At 36.3% G+C, this 22,173-nt stretch overlaps 1 protein-coding gene across 4 annotated transcripts in view; it reads left to right on the forward strand.

Annotated features, from left to right (window-relative positions):
* MIER3 (MIER family member 3) overlaps window positions 1–22,173 on the forward strand; it is a 33,653-nt gene that overhangs the window by 6,627 nt on the left and 4,853 nt on the right. For all 4 annotated transcript variants that reach the window (XM_020997451.2, XM_020997433.2, XM_020997405.2 and 1 more), the window contains exons 4-10: window positions 7,020–7,154; window positions 8,878–8,998; window positions 9,922–10,007; window positions 10,198–10,270; window positions 13,603–13,754; window positions 14,786–14,867; window positions 17,032–17,126. In XM_020997451.2, the coding sequence (XP_020853110.1) occupies window positions 7,020–7,154; window positions 8,878–8,998; window positions 9,922–10,007; window positions 10,198–10,270; window positions 13,603–13,754; window positions 14,786–14,867; window positions 17,032–17,126 (744 nt within the window). The remainder of the gene's footprint in view (window positions 1–7,019; window positions 7,155–8,877; window positions 8,999–9,921; window positions 10,008–10,197; window positions 10,271–13,602; window positions 13,755–14,785; window positions 14,868–17,031; window positions 17,127–22,173) is intronic.

Below are 22,173 nucleotides of genomic sequence, written 5' to 3' on the forward strand. Positions count from 1 at the left end.
TTTAAATGTCTAGTAATTATTAAAACTTGGGTGCTACATTGATCACATAAAGCCTTATCTATCTAAAACTAGCCTCCTTATTTGTGTATTTCTACCCAGACTAGAGTGAAGGTTATTTTGTTAGTAACATCCCTTACTTAATAGTAATGATAATACTCATGATTTATATAATACCTTTCTTCTGGAGAATTCAAAGGACTCCATAGCCTCAAAATAGACCGGTGGCCTGAGAAGGTGATATTATTACCCTCGTATCACCGGTAGAGAAACATCAAGGTCTCTTAATCTGAGGTCATCTGTGAGGCGGAGACTAGAACCTCAGATTCTGCCTACTACTGTTAAGTGTTCATCTCTTCCTTCTTCTGCCCTGCACAGTTGCAGTTAGATATATTTAGTTTCTATATTTTATTGACAATCTGAAGTTTGAGCAGATATTCGAAGATAGATACTCTTTGCTCATTTCCTGAAATGAGCAATTTAGGGATATAACTATTAGGAAATTCTCTGATATGAGAAGAAGAAAATTATCCCTTATTTACCCTGTACTGGGAGATGGAAGAGTGACCAAAAATTTTATTTGGTGGTTAAGTTGACAAAAGCAAATGCTTGACTACCTGTTGAACCTCTTTACTGCAATTCAACTTTGGACCTTGCCCAGGCTAGCTTCTCTCCATGTTCAAAAATATGTCCTTTCTACCTTTAAGGGCAAAAGATTTTGTGAGCCAGGTTTATTAGGTAGCTTTGACCCATAGTAGCAAAACTGTAGCGTAGAATTGAAAAGTTAGACCACTAGGGTAGTGGTTTAACTTTCACATGTTACTCAAGAGTTAGAAAGCACAGTGCTTTCCCTGATAAGTAAGGGACAGAGGTCGGAGGGAGAAGGGAAAAATGTAAATCTCCCCTTCCTCCATTCAGTCAGGCAATACTCTACCAAATTTGAAAGTTTGACTTGGGATCTTTTGAGTTCTGTCTTGAATGTACTTGTGGATAATCCATTCTTCCCAGACAGAATAGAATGGAAGCAAATTTCTTATATTTGAATTTTAAATCTCAAAATAGTATGGAATAATTGAAATTTGATTGAAATTCTTTTCTGTGACTTTGAGTGAGTGTTTTTTAACAATGGCTCATTCTCATTTTTCAGTGTTGTATTACATAAATTTAATTTATTATCATGCTTGTCATACATCTTTTGTTTAGAAGATTATGTTGGAATTGGGGGGGTTGTTTTGTTTTATCTAAAAACTTATGTATAATGGGGCAGCTAGGTGGCACAGTAGACAGAGTGCCGGCCCTGGAGTCAGGACGACCTGCGTTCAAATCTGACCTCAGATACGTGATACTTACTAGCTGTGTGACCCTAGACAAGTCACTTAACCCTGATTGCCTTACCCCCAAAAACAAATAAATAAATAAAAATAAAAACTTATGTATAAGCTGATTTAAGATTTTGGAATGCTTAATTGAGAAACGTGGTTAATACCCACAATATAGAATCCCACAATTTTTTTTAACCAGTTTAACCATCATCCTATAGATTACATATGTGTCATGAGGTAGTAGATAATGCATTGAATGTGAAGTCAGGAAGACTGAAATTTAAATCCCATCTCTGTCTATGAGCAACTTACTTTACCTCTCTGAGCATCAGAAAACCTCTCAAACTCTTGTCTGGGATGGCCTTGTTGGCTCTGTGTTGGTGTAGGGAGTTGCCACACCATCTTATTTCACATTCCTAGGTGGGAAGGTAGGGAAGAGATCTTTTTTTCTGGAATCCACTTTAATAGGTGGTTTGACCTAGTTTTAGTGAACTTTTTTCAAAATTAAAGGAAAAAAACTTTAAAGAGTTAAAGGAAAAAATTATTACCAATAACAAGCATTTATTGAGTTCTCAGTATGTGCTAGACTGGAGGTCCAAAGAGGTATAGAACATAATCTCTGATCTCAAATAGTGTGCAGTCTGACTGCTCTATTTTCATTTACCTATTCACAGAGCAATATATGATATCATAGTTATGATTTTCATTTTATTTGTAAATTCCCAATAATAAATTATCCACTCCTTGTTGATATTCACCATGAGCTTTGTAGATCAAAAAACCCCAAACTGTAAGCCCACAGAGATACTTATTTTTCTATGCCCAATTGGTTCAGCTTTTGACCTTTAAAAAGCATTTTAAAGCTTTACCTTCATTTTCTTATTGCCATCTCTCTACTGGAAATTGGTGGTAGCAGAAGGCAGATAGAAAGATTTATTGGCTAGAGCCAAGGTAGGCACACAGTGCCAGATCAGCAGGACTTTGTCAAGCTCATGTATTTTTTAAGGATATTTGATTATTTTCTAAAGAATTAGTGGGTTTTTATCCACAATATTAAATAAAAATAAGCAGACTAGCTAATTCAAGAATCTTTCACTGGTGAAGGTACTGCCTCCATTAATACAGATTGCAATGCCTTTATAACTAAGTAGATGGTCTTTAGAGTTGCTGTGGATTAAAAAAACATCACCCTGCTGCCAGTCTGGTGCTAAAGTTTTGAATTTAGGTAGACCAGACCTTTGACCACAGACAATAATCAGTCAGCAGGACAGTATTTAATGCCTTCTCCTCTCACCCTTACCCCTCCACCTTGGGCTGGACCTTCCAGAACTTAAGTTCTGTTAGGGACCTCCAAGCCATGATGAGGCATTGCAGTAGGACTTTAGTGGGAGAAATAGAGTAGTAGAGATAGAGGCGTAAAAATGATTGGAAAGCACCATATTTATACTTTGTTCAGTGGCATGATACTTTTATGAGTTTGTCCTTACTATGTTTTTTAACATGAAAATTTTTATAACAGTAATAAGTTTAATACATATTGGTTCATTCATGCATTTGTAATTACTACTTGTCACGTTATTTGATCGAAGCATCATTTTTAGTGTCTCCTGTAGATAACAAGAAGCTAGGAAGAAGTTATCTTATCAAGAGCACTAACAGTTAAACCTCTTAATGGCTCTCGTAAAGGTTTGGTGAGAGAGGAGTTTAAACTAACTAAACTAATGTGTATTCTTTCAATGTTGTCCCTTTCTTTTGATAACTCTTTCATTTTAAAGCATGGATTTAAAATGTTCTTAATTTCTACCATTAAAGTCTTTAGGAGAGGTTTTAATTTTTAAAAATCTGTACTGCTATACTGTACTGTACTGTTGAATTCCAGCAGACACAGATCTGTTGAGGAAAAAATCTCCAAGCCTTTTAAAAAGATTAGTGAAATTCGGTAAATTATATAATTAAGAAATGGAATACTTAAAATTAAATTAGAGTTAATAAAATGCCTACAAAAAGGCACTTGAGTCCCTGGAATAGGACATTGTATGAAAAATCTCAGATTCTACTACTGATTCACTGTGGATAAACTCATTCAGTTTTTAAGAACTTGATTGCTTTAGCTCTAGATTGATTTTTTAAATTTATATGTGGAGCAGATTAAAGCAGCTTTTCTGTCTCTGACATCTGTAGTGCTTAACAAGTTTTTAAGAGACTGTTTACATTTTTAGCAACGCCCCACTCTGTATACTTTTAATATGTTTACTACTCAGAAATCATTTCTCCTTTCAAATTGCATCATGATTCATTCTTAAAATGGACTGTATTCTGTAGATCTGTACATACGAATGTACATAAGGCAATAAATCAGCTTTTCAAAATCACATAATAAATTTTGATGCCCAAAAGCATGTAAGCTAGCAAATTATGTGGGTGACATTTGTTTGGAATTGGGTAAGATGAATTGCCAAAAATTACAAATAAATTGGTTAACAGGATCATCAGTTTAGAACTAGAAGGGACTTTAGAGGCAATTTAGTCCATCTTCCTCAATTTGTAGATGAGGGAACTAAGAATCAGTAAGAAAGTGACTTGCTCAGCGTCACACAGGCATAAACAGCAGCAACAAGATTTAGAACCAGGTCTTTTGACTCCAAAGTAACAGTTTTTTCCACTATATCTGTCCTAACCCATGGACCTTCTGTGTGTGTGTGTGTGTGTGTGTGTGTGTGTGTGTGTGTGCGTGTATTTTTTTTTAATTAAAATAATTAAGGGAATATAGCAAATGTAAGTTCAGTTTGATATGCATTTAAACTTTAATGAAGAAAACAATCTACAATAGTTTCAAAATTATTTCTGTCTACAGTAAAATATGACAATTTCAGAATAGTTTATACATAAAAGACTCTGACTTAGTGACTGAAGAATATCAGTAACTGAGATTGACAGTGTCAGAATCAAAGCTGAATTTATGACCTCAAACAAGTGACTTCCCTCTTCTGTACTGAAATGCTGTCATCTTTTAATGATCCTAGTAAATTCATTTCAGTTCAGGTGTTGGCTAAGCACCTAGTGTAGGGCTCAACGTTAAAGATACAAAGCAGATATATCTTCTTTAAGAAGCTGATGATCCGGCAGGGAAGGGAGATACAAAGAACTGATACTAGTTGGGGTAAAGTGAATGCATAGAGAGTGAGGAGAGATATGGGGAAGGAAGGGGTGATCATTGCCTTTGGGGGTTATCTGGGAAGGCTTCACGAAGGAGAGGGGACACTTAAGTGTGTTGGGACAGAAAAGTCTAGGAAACGTTTTTCAAGCATGGGAGACAGACTGTCCAAACACACGAGAGGCAGAGAGCACAGAATGAGGTAGAGGAATGGTGAGTAGACCAGTTGTTTACATTGTGAGCTTGGAAAGGAGAATGGTATGACATAAGGCTGGGAAATAGTTTGTCACCAGATGATGGGGGCCTTTGAATGGCAGGAGAAGTTTGTATTTTAGCCTAGAGACAGTGAGGAGACACTTAACAGTTTTAGAGCCAGGTAATAATGCAGTCAGATCATTGTATTAGATGACTTTGGAATGAGTGTGAAGGTTGCACTGGGGAGGGGAGGATCCTCCAAAGAATTCTGTTACAATTATTGAAGCAGAAGTAATGAAAACCTGAAGTAAGATGTTGGTACAGTAGGTAGAATGGAGGAGACATAGAGATATTTGCAGATATAAAACTAAAGGGACTTAGAAACTGATTAGATGGGCTTGGGGAGAGAAAAGCTGTCAGGGTTAGGGAGAAGGACAGGTCAAAAGTGATTGGTAGGAAGCAGGTCCAGCTGAGAGCAACAAGATGACATAAGGAGAAGCAGGTTTGCAGAAACAAAGTATACGTTAAGCGTTATGTATTGTATGAGGCTCAAGTTTTTAAAGCATGGACTGTTATATATGCTTTTGATTACATTTTAATTTTTGATCAAAAGATTAAAAATTTAACATACAGAAGCTCAGTAAAATTGTACAGTCACAAATGGCATGCAGTAATCACAAATTCAACAAATAGTACTTGTCATGAATGAAATACATATGACAAAATTTAGATCAGAACTCAAGTCTCATGTAATACATAACACTATAGATTTTGTACCATACCTATTGTTGTTTAAGAGCCGTATTTGCTTATTGGCTGATGCATTGGAATCTTAAATGATGGAAAAGATATAGCTATTTGGGGGCCCATGGGTGAGACTTACTTCTTGAATGCCCCTAACATGTACGTCTCCATCTCTACCACATTCGTAACAAAATACAACTTTGCTTCACAGTCTTTGCTCTCTTGGTGGTAGATTAGCATCTGGCTGCCTTGACTGCTGTTCCCACAGCCCTTTGTCTTTTAGGGTAGAGCAGTACTGATCAATATTCTGTTTCTCATCAGACTTCCCATGAGCTTCATCTTTCAAGTCTGGTCAACCAGGAGGTCTCCCACCTTGCTTCCATAGCCTATACATGAGAAGGTGGTTTGGAAGGCATTTTTTCTCTGTCACAGACCTTTCCCTCTGCAATCAAGTCTTTCCTCAAATAGTTTTACTGTCTGCAGCAACTCTTTATATCCAATTCACTCTTTCCCTCTTTCCAGTTGACTTCAAGTTTTTGAACCTCAGTGACTAGGAGGATGGTGGTGCTCTCAACAGAAATATATAAGTTAGGAGAGGGAAGATTTTGGAAGAAGATAATGAGTTAAGTTTTGAACATTGTTGAGTTTAAGGTGTGGTGGTACATACAAGTAGAGAGTCCAGCAAGCAATTGAAAATGAGGGAATAGAATCCTGGGGAGACGTTAGTACCAGGGTCTAGATATTTAAGAGTCTTCTGCATGGTGATAATAATTTAAGCCATGAAGGTAATTGAGATAGTTAAGGGAGGGAGAATGGAAGAGGGCCAAGGATAGCATTGAGGGACTCTCATGCAAGTATGACAGAAGAGAAACAAGCAAAGAAGACCAAGAAGAAACCATCAGAAAGGTGAGAGAATTAGGAAGAGAAAAAGAGACTTAAGAGGGTGGAGTCAATAGCGTCAACTGCTATAGATGGTCAAGGAGAAATAGGTATCACACAACTGTAGCTTCACATCAATAACATGAAAATATTGTTATATAATAGCCAAGGCCAGATATATTAGTAAACTTTTAGCAGCAATTTCCAGCTGCATATTTTCTAATTAGAGTGAAGGATAAACTGATGGATAAAGAAAAGCTTCATTCTTTCTGGAGGTGTAAGGACATATCAATTAATATAGTGCCAGTAAATTCTCTCTCGTAGTGAGAAACTTGGAGAAATTCAAAAGCAACCTGAGTCAGCGACACCTAAAGCACCAGGTTCAGTGGAAGCTTTAACAAGGGTCATCTTTGAACTGAGACAGAAAATGAAAAGCATCTGCACAAAAAACAACTATTTGGGGACTTTCAATTTATTGTGTTCTTCTTTGTAGTAGTATATTGAACTCATCAACTAAAAAAAAGTCTAGTTTTATTGAAGTTGTGATGTTTCCACCTCAACTCTAGTTAATTACCTTGTTCTTTTGAAGCACTCTAAATAGTTTAGTTTCTTTGTATGCTTTTCAGAACATGCTAAATAAATTGTAAAGATAGTTTGTTTACTTATAATTCATTAATGGGCCATTTTTGCAGAGTACATGTATGTTGTTTATATTTTTGTTTGACAAGGAAGGAAATATGCCTTTAGAAGATTTGCTGGCATTCTATGGCTATGAATCAACAATTCCAGGAATAGCAGGTTCCAGTGCGAATAGCTCCCCAAGTGAACTTGCAGATGAATTACCAGATATGACACTGGACAAGGTAAGTTGGCACTAATTGTATTAATAATCATTTAAACTTTTTAAAAAATTATCTTCTTTGGTTCCTGGCTGTTTTTTTATTTTTTTATGGATATTGATCTGTTGTTCAGTTCAGTTACTAGGTACTGAGTTGGATGCTGAGGCTATATAAAGCAAAAGTGAAGCAAGCGGCCCTTATCCTCAAGGAGCTTACATTCTAGTCTTGCCTTTCATGTTTTTCCCTTGCCCTTGGCTTCATCTTAAATAAGAATGTAAGCTCCTAGAGGGTAGAGACTGTTTCATTTTTGTCTTTATATTCCTTAATTCCTGGCACAGTGCCTGCAGCATAGTTGGCACTTGTTGATTGGCGGGTTTGGTTTTTTGGGGTTTTTTTTTTGGTCACAAATAATTTATAAGCAGTAATTATTTATAATTCTACATGAGCTTATGAATTCACGCATGGCTTTGGTCTTTATTTTGATGGATACGATGTATCTAAACTTAGATACACCTGTAATTCATGATCCTGAAGAAACATTAAGTGTAGTGACACCTAAATTAACGTGTCCTCTAGGCATGGAACTCCTTTTAACCAAGTTGGACAGTTTGGGCAAGCTTAAGATCCCATATTCAACTTCGGATCAGTGTCATCATAGGTCCAGAAGTGGGAGATTTTGATCTCTCAAATTCAGGTCCCTCTTAGGAGTTGTCAGCAGGCTCACTTGACTTAATAGCCACTGGCCTGAAATTTTCTTGATCTAGTTGCCTGGGAGTAGATGAGACGCTACCCTAGGGATATTCTAAAGAGAGACAGAAATCTCACACACACACACACACACACACACACCATTCCCCCTTCTCAGTTTTACCAGAATACAAGAATACAGAATATAAGAATTTTAATCTGTCCAGGGAAAAAGAAAGAGAATTGTGAAGAGAATTCACAACCCAAGACTTGGGTTATTTCTGCTTTATTAATGAAGTTTCTAATAATAATGTTCATCATCTGAATATGGCCTATCCATTAGTAAGGTTATTACTTCATAATTCTATGTTTTTTAAAGGTAAAGATTACTTATGTTGTGCTTATAAAGAAGTGAAATGTTACATGTGGTAACATATTGAAATGTTTAATTAAATAATTAAAGAATTAATTGATAGGAATTAATCAGGTTTTTAATGTCCAAAGGGATTGAGATTGGCCTCAGATAGATGGGATTTGCTAGGTACTTTTCTGATAAAATTTCAAACCACAGTATAAGGCATAAGTCATGTCATAAGCTTGAAGAATAATTATGACAACTGTATTTCATATTTTTAAAAAATATATAGCACAGGACTTTTTTCCAGTACTTTATCATCTTTTGGTGGTTTTTGGCAAGGTTTGTTTGTGTATTAGATGTTGTTTCTTGTGAAAGTCCGTCTTAAAAATTGGTTTACTGCTTCAGGCATACCTTTTGTGTTTTCACAGATTAAGTAGAGTGAGAGTGTTATTGTTCAGAGTTTTCAAGAATTAGAGATTAATATAGTAGTTGGTAAAATATAGCCAAGCTCCAATTGAGATCATATTTATAATTCTTGGACCAAGATTACAGGAGAATTTGTAATCCACTTCTTTCAAAGGCTAGGTGGTTTCAGGCAATTTTTAATTTGTTCAGAATATGATATGGCATAAAGGATGATTTTCCAAAATTCTAATGCAATTTGCTCACCTCTAACTAAAGCCTCCCTTCTTTCTCATGTAGGAGGAAATTGCAAAAGACCTCTTGTCAGGTGATGATGAAGAAACACAGTCTTCTGCTGATGACCTCACACCATCAGTGACTTCACATGAAGCTACAGATTTCTTCCCTCGACCCTTAAGATGTAGGAAAACTAATAATTATTGGTTAATTATAGCTTTATTGCTGTAGGTTGATGACATTTTCTTGGGTTTAATAGCTTTATATTCAGAATATTTTAAAATGACTACCCCAATTCCATCCAAATGCTAGTATAATTCAAATCTATTACCTTTTGTCAGAGCATAGGAAAAATGTAATGCCTTTTTAAATAAATAAACTAACCTCATCTTGCTGAATTATCTCTGTTTTCTGTCATCAGACTCATCTGTTGCTATAGTAACTAATCTTAGTTCAGTCATGAAATTTCACAGAAGTTTTTTGTTGGTACAGAAAGGTCTTCTTGCTACCTTGGTTTTGAAGATCCATCAGTATTCAAAAAAAGATATTTATCATTGTTGGTATTTCATTTGACTCTCTTTTTTCCTTCGGTCCTGAGAGTATACCAAATTGGAGTATATCAAAGCTCAAAATCATTGAATAAGCTATTGAATAGAAATAGCACCACTATCCTTTACATCTTTCCTCATATACAATGTAAAACTATCTGGCTTGCCTTCTATCAAAGTATGAAAAATTATTTGAGTTATCCAACTATTTTTGTAAAGAGTTATAGATAACATTATTCTGATGGACCTAAGGGTGGCTCTAACGTATGTGTCAGTTTCTGGGTTACAGTAACCAGAATTTACAGTACTCTGAATTTTAAATAAACATTGTTATGCAGACTTGCTAGGTTTTATTTTACAAATGAAAATGTATATAGTTGTACACCATTTACATTTATGTTATTATAAGAACATAATACATATCCTGTTTCGGCTAATGTATAAAGACATACCATTAGTCTGCTAGATTCAAAACATTTTGTGCTTTTATGTTATTGTCTATATGCTCCTAAACAGATAAATTAACTTTTTTCCCTCTTTTTTGGGGATATGTGTACAGCTAATACTACTTACGATGGAGATAAGGAATCAGAGGGTGAAGATGTTGAAGCAGATCCTGGTAATTCATCTGAAGATTTAAGAAAGGTAAATGGAATAACTAATAATTCCCTCAGACCATTTGATCCAAACTGTCTTTTTTAACTAGTTGTAATTCAAAAAAGAAATTCTTTTTTTTTAACTGTGTGAAGTTGTATTTCTTAAATTACTCAGGAATGAATATTTGTTTTCAACATAACACTAAGCTCTTTTTTTTCCCTCCTAAACTTTCTTTTAGGAAATAATGGTGGGTTTACAATATCAAGCTGAAATTCCACCCTATCTTGGAAAGTACAGTGGTAATGAGAAGGGTAAGATTCTGAATTTTGAAGGCTTTTGCTTTATTAATTCACCCCTGTAATAAAAAGTGGCCCAGCTGTCCCAGAATTATTAAAACAGGTGCTGGATAACCAGTTCAATGGTATCAGGCTGTGTCAAGGTAAGCACAGAGAATCGAGGGATAGCAGACCTCACAGGCCATCAAGTCTGACTTTTACCTGCCAAGAATTCCCTCTACATCATTTCCACAAATAGCCTTTGCTTGCTGATTTCCAGAGATGGGGAACTCATTACATCTTCACTTTTGGAAAGCTCTGATTATTAGGAAGCTTTTCTTTGTACCAGGCCTAGATTTGTCTGGACATTATGAGAAGTGTCCAAACTGAACTTTTTTTTTTTAACTCAAAAACCTGCTTATCTGAGTGCTACTTCTCTACAGGTCTGCTGTTGCACCCAGACAGTCCCATAAATAGCAGATCGGTGCAACAGAAGCTTCTCCACAGCAGCACTCGAATAGAAAATGGCAGATTTGAATCATCTTTAAGGTCATGAGAATGTCATAGCTATGACCTTTTCAGAAGATTCTGAGTATTTACCAAGGAGAAAACACTTGCAGAAGAAAGAATAGGGAAAATCTACTTGTCCCATAGCAGAGCAGAGAAGCTGTGCAAGCAAGTGCTTGGGGTTCAGAATTTAATGGCTCTTTAGGAATAACATTGATAAGCTGGAGTGTGTCCGGATGAGGCCATCCCAATTGGTAAAGGGCTTCAAAACCAAGCCATACAAAGATCACTTGAAGGAATTAAGAAAGATTTCACCTGGAGAGGAGAAGACTTGGGGGATAACAAGTGGGGCAGCAAGAAATTGAATGGTTGCTTTCAGCCGTTTGAAGAATTGTCATGTAAAAGAATTAGACATCCTTTCCTTGGCCACAGGAGACAGAACTAAGAACGATGAATGTGTGGAAATTTCTGAAAGGCAGATTTTTGCCCAAGAGTAAGAAAAATCTTCCTAACTGGGGGAATGTTCAAGAGTGGAAGGGCCTGCCCTGGGACATGAGGAAGGTAATGTGCATCCCAGTTGAGAGAGTGGCAGGAGAGATGCCTGCTTAGGTGTGAGTTGGATTTGATGACCTTTGTGGCTTGTATTTCTGAGGTCCTCTAATTCTGATTGAGGCAGTTAAGCCTGTTATTCAGATTTATTGACTGAAATGGAGCACTGTTTGAACACAGCCATGCTGTTTCTCAAGCACAGATATTATAGTTGTTTCTTTTCCTTTCCCTTGGAAGCACAGCAGCTACTCCCAGACCAGATGTCAGTGCTGATCAGTACGGAAGCTTTAATCTCCATTTTTCTGGTCTGGATGGGTTGATCCCTTCTTAGGCAGCATGGTGCCTGCCCCTCCTGGCAGGGAGGCTTGCCATATGAGTGAAGACACCCAGTTGGCTTTAGCCTTCGTGCAGCACAGAGCTCCCAGACTCAAACAATTCACCGACCTCAGGGGTCCCCTAGGTGTAGGAATTACAGATGTGTAATCTGTACACACCTGGCTAATCAACTCCTACACTCCTGAAGGAAAGGGAGGATGATCATCTCCACTAGATTCAGCTCTCGTCCTGTCCCCAATGAAGTGGAAGCCTTTTGATGGCATAGGCTGCTTACGTCTTTGGAAGCCCCTATTTTGGAAGTACCCTAGCATAATACTTTAATAAATGCTCATTTCATTTAGTTTAATTTAATTCAGTCTGTCACTGTATTTCAAGATTGGGGGAGTGTTCTTTTTCTGTATTTCCCCACTCAATTTGAAATTATTCTGCTCTCTATCTGTTCACATCAGAATAGATACACATTGCAAGCTTGTTTTAAAAGTGTCAGGACAGTGCATGGGAGGGATAAGTTATTTTAATTTGGGTGTGAGATAGTGGGGAATAAAGATATATTTCCACATTTTATTTAGGACTTATTTCATTAGCTTCATTTGTTTTTCCCCTTTGAACTTAGGAAAACAAAAATAACATACACCACTGAGCACAGAAGTTAGGAGGATGGGGAAGAAGAGGAAAAACTTCCTTCTTTGCCCTTCCTGCCAGACCCTACTCTCAGATCAAAGGAAGATTGGCTGTCTTAGAACCAGAATCTTTAGCAGCAGCCACCTCTGACATGCTTTTCTTCTCTTGCTTCGAGGTGGTCGAGGAAAGCTGCCTTGACAGAAGTTATAATGTGGCTTTTGTTTCAGATTCCAGATATCCTGTCTAGGATCACTGTGGAGTGATTTTTGTGTCCAAAAGCCTTAAGTGACAGTCTCCCTTTCTTTGAATTCATAGAATGTTTTGCCTTCGTTAGTACTTATCAATTATACAAGAAAACTCTGAGGCATTCTACAAGCCTCACGTGAAAATCAGTGAACTTACTACTCCCTAGTCATTTTTTTAACCTTAATGTCCTGAGACTTCTATTGTAGCTACATTTTGAAATTACTGTGCACTTTTTAAAAGTCTTATCATTGAGGCCTGAGGGGAAGCTGGATAGTCATCCTACAAAGAGAGAGTAGTTATTGTACAATGCAGAACATTAGTTGATAACTTTCCAGAGCAGGGTCAACTGCATATGAGCCAATGGACAATGATAGTTTTTAGATTCATGACGTGCACCTGAAGAATTATAGGCTAATGTTTTCTTTTTCTAAAATACTCTCTTGCAAGTACAATGATTAGTATCTCTTTATAGTTGTGATCTGACAATTTTGTCAGTTCATTGCACTAACTTTTGTTTGGGAGGTCTAAGAAAAGTAATAGTTATATCTATATTTCAAAGACATTTTTTAGGTCTTTTGGGGAAAACTCAGTGACGGAGAAATATACTTTCTTTGGGTATTTCAACACTGATAGATTTATTAGCCTCTCTGGTCATGGTGATTAATTCTCATTTTCCCAGTGATTTCGTAAGACAAAAATTTCTAGGTAAATTAAGCATAGAGTTCCAATGGGGTGAAATTTTTCACAGCTTAATTTGATTACTTCATCATCATTATAAAGATCCTGCTATTGAGATTTTCATAAAATCTATCAGGTATTCTACTCCCTTTTGTGAATAGGATAAGAAACCTCTTCTTCCTGGTATCTCTCCACACCTCCCCATTCTCCCCCCCCCAAAAAAACCCCAACACCCTATCCTGATTAGCTATTAGCAGTCCTAGCCTCATGATGAGTAAAACTTTCCATTGAGAAAGAGGCTCTGCAGTGAGCAGACCAACTTACTGGTATCAGAAATCCATCCACTTCCTATTAAATAAGTCAAAGAATAGTTTGCAAGTTTCATAAGTGGATTCATTGTTTTTATAAATCGATGGAACTTTCTTTACCAGCATATGAAAATGAAGACCAGTTACTGTGGAGTCCTGATGTGGTTCTGGAGAGCAAAGTTAAAGAGTACCTTGTGGAGACCTCTTTAAGAACTGGAAGTGAAAAAACGATGGCTAGGACTTGTGAGGAAACACACACAAGGGATAATGAGCAGGTATGTGTTTGGTCATTTTCTGTTGAAACAAATCATCTCCAAATAAATTTCTTTAAGGAATTTTTGAGTAGTGACTACAGTCTCAGTTTTCTTAGGGTTAGCAACAAAGTATTTGTCTCATGGTCTTTATAATAAATTGTATGATAGGAGATATTTGTTCTTTATTAGGCTTTTTTGAACCTTGTTTTACATCAGACTTTTCTGTTTGGAGAAAATGCTGTCTGCAAGTTCAATATACAATAGTTCTGAATAACTGTTGAGCTCCCACAGCATACTGAACACTATATAGTGCTGAAGGCCTCTTCCTTTTAAACCACCTTTGTAGTCATACCTACCACTTATTTTTATTTCTGTGTCATCAGCCAGAGGGAACATAAAGAAATGTCTTTAGACAGATTCACATATAAATTTACAGCAGTAAACATGAAAATTTTCACAACTGGTACATTTCACATTTATTTATTAAATGGTTGGTGTTACCTGACACCTCGGCCAGTGATGTCTTTGGGAGCTAATCTGCAGTTTAGTCCTGCTTATTATTCCTCCTAGGGCTGGGGTATAAGTAAAGATAGGGAGGTGGTAGCCATGAGCTAGTTATCACCTTCCCTCACTCTGCAGAGAGCCTGGCACCATCCCAGCTCCCACTTTGACCTAGCATTCATCCCTCAGAAGAAGTAGCTCCAAAGGAGCCCTTTGGCAGCAGCAGAGCCACTGAGAGGAGCCCAGGGATGCTCTTCCCAGAATGGCAGTGGAAGGGGGCAAGAATAGCTTAGGAGCTTCAGCCAACACTGGCTCCCTGCACTTGGGTGAGCAAGATCTCAGCTGGCTCCACTTGCCTTCTCAAGCTGCAAAACAGAGAAAGAGATGAAAGGCCAGGGAAAAGTATGACAGAACAGCTACAGTAAAGAAATACAAAGTTCAAACTCATTTTCTAAAATTTGGTTTAAACATATGCTCATTTTCTTAATTGGCAGAATTAAGTATAAACTTTAGATGATTGACTTCAGTATTTTTTTCTCTCTATTGCTTAGGCACTATATGAACTTCTCAAATGTAATCACAATGTAAAGGAAGCAATTGAAAGATACTGCAGCAATGGAAAAGCATCTCAAGGTAAGAAGCCCTGGAAAAGAGGGTGATGGGAGGAGTGGAGGCCTATCTTAAGAATTCTTTGTATGTTCTTGATCTAGCTAAACAATGTAGTTCTGATCCACCAAAATGTTTTAATGTTTGATCCTTGTAGCGTTACTTTTCTTCTTTTTAATTTTTATCTGTTGTCTGTGTTTATTCTCATCAGAAGTTTTCAAAAGAATTTTTTTTGCCCTGTCACTACAACTTTCTTGAAGAATCAGATATAGAATAAAGCAGATGTCAGAAATGACAGTTTTTCAAAAGTGTTTAAAAGAGTAATTAAAATTTTTTTTGCCAGATTGTGAACCCAAAAAAAGCTAAATCATGGCACTGTGATAAAATGACCGTTATTGATTGCTTAGTTTTGTTTCATATGTACTTAGAAAATGGCTTTACATTGCATGCTTTAAATTGTTTCAGAATTTGCTTACATTTTATAAATGGAATGTGTGTGCCTTCAGTGCCATTGGAAATATGCAACATCACAGTAATGCTAAGCAATATGTCATGTTTGGAGAAAATATAAAAATCAGCTGTTAAAACTCTAGCTATTAGAGATAGTCCATTGAATTGTTTAACCTGTGACAAGCTCTTTGAAAGAGCTTCAAATAATTTTTGACTCACAGAATCAGCCATCAGTTGCTAGGTTTATTATTGCTCATCTTCTAAACCCAGGTAGAGCAGGATGTACTGGTTTTAGTGGCTGGTCCCAGGGGTGGAAGTGATGCCTGAGGGAGTTAGTGAAATGCCTCTGCTGCTTGATTTTTTTCATTTTAGACAAGTACTGTGTCTTATCTAAACTTTCTGTCTTCCACAGAACAGTGCACTTAAGTAAGCACCTAATGAGTGTGAGTGTGAATCAAATCATGTTGTCCCTGTGACAGTACTAACTAAAATTCAAGGGGAAAATGTTAGGCAGTAGAGAGGAAAGTGAGTATATTCTGTCTCCCAGACAGAACAGAGAATTTAATTCAACAAGCATATATTAAGCTTGCTATATACAATGCATCCTTCTATATACTGTTCACACAAAGACAAACCAAAAAACAGCCCTTCTCTGAACAAGCTTAGTCTGAAACACTGTCCTTGTGTCCCCACTCACATTTTTTAATCTGCCATCATAAATAGCCATGGGAAAGTAGAACTTAATTTAGTCAGTATTTCTATATGATTGTTTTTTCTGTCTTCCTGACCTGCCAAATCTATCTCTCTCAATCTCTCTTTCTCTCTCTTTGTATTTGTGTTATGTGCTATGTATTTTTATGTGATTACAAGATTCATTCCTTAGGTCTCATTCCTTTTTTCTGCTTTTTTTTTCTTTTAGTTCTTAGTACAATGCCTGACATTTAGAAGGCACTTAATAAATGTTTAATTGATTGATTGATAAGATTACGAATCTTGAGGACATAAATGTGAAGTTTAGGAGATTATTGATTCTGTAACTGCCTCTCACATTTTGTGTTCAAGCCTTTTAATTACCTAGTATTGTAAAATTGGTGACCACCTTGTTTGTATGGTATTCTGACTTCTGTAACTATTAGTGTTTCGAGTCCTTTGGGGTCAAGAACTATGTTTTTAAACTTCAGTCTTACTATGGTTTCTCACGTACAGTAGGTGTCCATTACATTTGGTGTTAATGATTATGTTTTATTCAGTATAGATAGAGATGACATAGAATCCCTAATCAGAATCTTACCATTTGTATCAGACTAATAAGACAGGCCATCCCCCCATCTCACACGCGCGCGCGCGCGCGCGCGCACACACACACACACACACACACACACACACACGAATTGTTGTAATGTTTGTTCGTTGTTTGAAGTCCACAAGTGAGAATTATAGAAATAAATGAAAGCAAAATTTGGCAAAATGATTTGGTTTGCTGAGCTATAATAATTCTCTCCTACTTTCATTTAGAATTACATAAGGAAATAATGGCAAGTGTATATGCCCAGAATTTAACATTAACATATTTCATGACTGTCAGCTATAAAGATTTTCAATTAAAATATGCCAAAAGATAGGATTTCTCTCTTGGGAACTTGGATTTTATAACTTTTTATAGAAAAAATATTTTGAGAATCAGTAATTCACACAAAATAATTTGTTATAAATAATTTTTTGTGTTTTGATCATTCTCCAGAAGAGATGACAGCATGGACAGAAGAAGAATGCAGAAATTTCGAGCATGCCCTTCTGATTTATGGGAAAGATTTTCATCTTATACAGAAGAATAAGGTAAATATTATGCAAATTGAACCAGAGAAGGAGTTTAGTAATATAAAATCTATGCAAGGAACTCATTTATCAAGACAGTGCCAAGAACAGAAAAAAAGGAACAACTGATTATTTTTCCTTATCATTTACATTCTGATTTTTCTTTAAACACCTCCAGGAGAACTCACTTGTAGGTGTCACAACCTATTCACCCTTAAAGTCATCAAAAGCACAGATATTGTTTTCACATATATTTCCGTGTTTGCATTTATAGTAAAATAAGCTTTAGTATTCAGAACTTATTCTGTATTTCCAGGAGGTGTACCTGATGTTTAGTCCTTATTTCCTTAATCAGCCAAGGACTTTTGGCCATGTATAAGTCTCAGATGATCTTCAACAGTGAGCTCTTTATTTCCTGAAAGACTGATAATTAAACTTTCCTGAGCCATATCCTAATATTTTGGGGTTTATTTCATTTTATTTTCAGTTCCAAATTCTCTCCTTCCCTCTGTCATCTCCCCTACTCATTGAGAAGGCAAGAAATATGATACCTTTCATACATATTAAGTCAAATAAAACAAATTTCTGCATTAGCCACGTTCTAAGAAAAGAAAGCAGAAAAATAAAGGGAAAAAATAAGTTTCAGACTTCATGTAGTTCATCTATTCTCTGTCTGGATGGAGATAGCATTTTATATTGCGAGTGCTTTGGAGTTATGGTAGATTATCGCATTGATCAGAGTTCCTAAGTTTTTGACAATTGATTATCTTTACAATATTGCTGTTATGATGTAGCTTGTTCTTCTGGTTCTGCTTACTTCACTCTGCAGCAGTTGATGCAAGTCTTTCCAGGTCTGTCTGAAAGCATTCCCTTCATCGTTTCCTGTAACATGACAATGTTCCATCACTTCATTCCCCAGTTGATGGGCATCCATCCCCTCAGTTTCTAATTTTTTGCCACCACAAAAGGCCACTATAAATATTTTTGTATATGTTATCTTAGTGATTTGTAAAGGAAATAGCACATATAGTAAAATCTAATTTGTATTTAAGTCTTCCCCTCTTAGTAGAATTACAGGAAAGACATTTGCCAACCAGATTGTAAAGAATTTAGTATAACTTGGTCACTTTGTGCTTTCTGTGGGAAGGGCAGGCGTCTGAAATACTTTGATAGGCAGGTTTTATACTTGAATAGTTTTGAACTTGATTGTTGACATAAAGACTCTAATATTGAATTTCCAACAAGATGGCTACATGAAAAAGTGTGCCTAAGCAGCTTCCCAACATTGTCTCAGAATAGTGAAAAATGTGCTAAAAAGAGCAAAGTAATAACAAATAACAAAGGAGGGAATGGGGAGAATTCATCTAGGAAAGGTATCACTGAAAAACCTGTAGAGAGACTGAAAAAAAAAATAGGAAGATCAGGTCATCTGTCAGTATGTGTGTGTATCTGTAGTATCTGTGTCTAGACAAATACATACATAAATACACACATACACAATCTTGAACACTGCAAATTGATTATAAGTTAGGTCCAGAATGGGACAGATTGACTTTGGGAAATTGTATCATTCGTTTAATTACCTCAAGCTTCTCTGAAACAGAGGCCCATCTTTTAACACTTATGTTGTTCTAATGGTGTTTAATGGCTAGTTGTGGAGTACCATGACTTTTATAGAATTGAAGGTCCGGACCCAAAGGGCAATGGAAGGGTATATGGTAGTAGTGAATACACAGTAGTACATTACAGATAAAGAATTGTACAGAAGACAGTTCACATAAAAGAAGTTATCAAAGAAATGGATAAGCAGAAAAAAAAAGATTAGTTGGTCACATAAAGTAATTGAGGAGTAAATAATAGATATTCCTCATGTCCCATTGATAGCCACACAATTCAAGAGAAAGGGTTGTAACTCACTGGATACATGCCTCATGAGATTTATGGGAGAATTTGGACAAGGGTACCACGTAACAGATATGTATAAATGGTTTGCAGACTACATGGTTGGAGGGAGTACCCATGTCTATGAGAGCACAGATCCATTAACAGATACGTCAGGAAATCATACCACAAAATTGATCATGAGTGTTGAAGCACTGAAAACAGGACAAAGTATAGAGTGATAGCATCTGTAAGATATCAAGAGAAAGAAAAACTAAATTTCTTTCGTTACATTTAGTCCTTAGCAACTTCAGAGAAAGGAAACCTAAGGAAGGTTATGTAGTAAAAATAACAAGAAAATATTTAAAAGTGAAATTAATGCTTATATATATGCTCCTTAAGGACAGGGCCTGTCCTTTGCCTTTCTTCGTATCCCCAGCACATTGGCTGGCACATAGAAGGTGTTTAACAAATGCTTGTTGCCTTGACTTTTCATGATTTACATAAGGTCCTGATGCCCAGTGTGAGAAGGGATAAAACAGAAAGAGAAATATAGACCAATACCACAAATTAATATTGACAGTAACATTTTAGCCAAAAAGTTATAGCAATATACCCCAAAAAATTATTCATTATAATCAAATTGGATTTATATTAGGAATGAAAAGATGGTTCAACATTAGGAAAATACTTAAGAAGCTGGCATGATTCAGTGGAAAGAATGCTGGATTTGGAGTCAGGATCTGGGTTTGAATCCCAGCTCTGCCCCTTATGAACTATGTGGCCTTGGACAAATCATTAAAACTTTATGGACCTCAGTTTTCCTAAATAAAATGAGAGTGCTGGACCAAATTACTTCTAAGATCTCTTGTAGCTCCAAATCTATGATCCCATGATCCATATTAGCTTAATGGATCATATAAATAAAACCCACAAAACTATGCCAATAGATTTATAAAAAGCCTTCAGCAGAATCCAGCACTCATTTATGTTAAAAATCCTAACAAGCATAGACATGAAAGGGCCCTTTAATACAAAAACATATACTGAAAGCCAAGATCTAGCATTATTTACAATGAAGAAACACTGGAAGCTTTCCTAGTAGGTTTATGACAAAAGCAAAAATGTCCCTTTCTCCACTATCATTTGACATAGTATTAGAAAGGCTAGCTTTAACAAGATAAAGAAATTAAAGAAATTAACATCAGCAAAGAGAAGGGAAAATTAACCCCATTTGCAGACAGTATGATATTTTACTTATAAAATGCTAAAGATATCCACAAAACAACTAATAGAGATGATTAATAGCTCCAATAAAATTAGGGTAAAAAGCAAGTCTACAAATCATCACCATTTTCATATAATGTTAACAAAACCAAAAAAGAACTGATACAGAAATTCCATGAAAAATAAGAACAAAATGCATCAAATATCTGGAAATTAGTATGGTAAGATACCTAGGACATATATAAGTAGAACTATAAAATGCTTTAGAAATAAGGGAATACCTAAATAATTGGAAACCATATTCAGTATTCATGGCTAGGTTTTGCCAACATAATAAAAAAATGATATCTAAGCTAATCCACAGATGTAATGTTATTCCAAGTTGATGATTTCTAGAAGTTGACAAATTACCATAGCAAGGTTGATAAATGAAAAGTTAATAAATTCAAGGAAAATAAGGCATATGGGGAGGGAAGAGAATGGAGCATTCGTATTACCAGATCTCAAATTATAGAACAGTAATTATAAAAACTATATGTTACTAGTTAAAGAGTAGAAAAGTAGATCACTGGAACAGACCAGATAAGAAGACCTAGAAGCAGAATACAGCAGCCTCATATACCATAAACCTAAGAGAACAAACCATTTAGAGGGTAAGGTAGTCTCCTGGGACAAGAACTGCTGGGAAAACTAGAAAGCAGTTTGACAGAAAGAGTAGGTTTAGATGGTACCGTTTGCCATATATCACAATGGATGTGACTTAACTCTAAAATTTAAATCTTAAGTTAAAAAAAAACAACTAGAGGAGAGTGGAGGATGATGCCTATTACAATGGTGAGATTGGGAGAGAATTCATCAAACAAGTGAAAGAGGTGATTACAAAAGACAAAATAGAGAATGTTGACTATGCTTTATAAAAAGAAACAAAACTTTTCCATGAGTAGAATCAGTACAGCTAAAATGGAGAAGCCATTGTAAGTCTGATATCCAAAATACATAGGGATTTGACACAAATATATTAGGCAGTGGAGACAGCCATTTAAAAAAAAAGGTGGTACAAATTATCAGCAACCATGCAGAGTCCTTCTGGGACAGGAGATAGAGCTGGCCTTGAAGCCAGGAAAAAAGTGGGTTCGAGCCCTTCCTCTGTTTGACATCTACCTGCTTTGTAACCCTGGGCAGATCACTTAGCCCTAGTTGCTCTAGGCAACTTTCTAAGCCTGTAGGTTGCACCAAAGGTACTAACCTGCATTGGTGAATAGTTTCCTCACCTGGGAGTTCTCTACGTGATTGAAATCACAGGTGTCCAGTCTAACAGCTAAAACTGTATTTCTGAATGCTCCAAATTGGTAATAAGAGAAATGAGTTCTTTGTAGTTTGAAGTCTAAACATTTGAAGATACAGTTATTGGGTAGGGACTGGAAACATGTGATGTCATTCTTTTAGGAAACACCTAGGTGAGGAAACTCCCTTGACCAAAGCAGGTTAATATGCAAATATTAAATAGCCATTAGTAGAAACATGTTTGCATTGACAATATAAAAACAAGCCCTCTACCCGAAATTCTGTTTTAACATCCTAATTGATGATAAAGATAGCATGCTTATTTTTTGGATAATGTAGAGCTGGGAGGGTCAATCAACATGTTGGATGACTAAATGAAAGATCTCAGCAGGCTGGAATAATAGACCAAATTCAGCAAGGTAAAGTGTAATAGGGATAAGTAGAAAATCCTACAAGTAGGTTCAGAAAATCAAGGACACTAGTAGGGAATGTGTTTTGGTTGACCAGATGAGTATATCTAGAAGAAGGCAACCAGAAGAGTGAAGGGGGTGGGGGAGGGGCGGAAGTCTTATAAGTCACATGCTAGCTAATTTCAGATATTCCAGGAACTCTTCTGGGGGCAAAGGATTAGATTTGCTCTGGGTAGCCCTAGAAGAGAGAGCTTGGACCAGTGCAT

The sequence above is a fragment of the Phascolarctos cinereus genome, unplaced genomic scaffold, assembly GCF_003287225.1.
Source record: "Phascolarctos cinereus isolate Bilbo 61053 unplaced genomic scaffold, phaCin_HiC Scaffold_4;HRSCAF=312, whole genome shotgun sequence".
NCBI lineage: Eukaryota > Metazoa > Chordata > Mammalia > Diprotodontia > Phascolarctidae > Phascolarctos > Phascolarctos cinereus.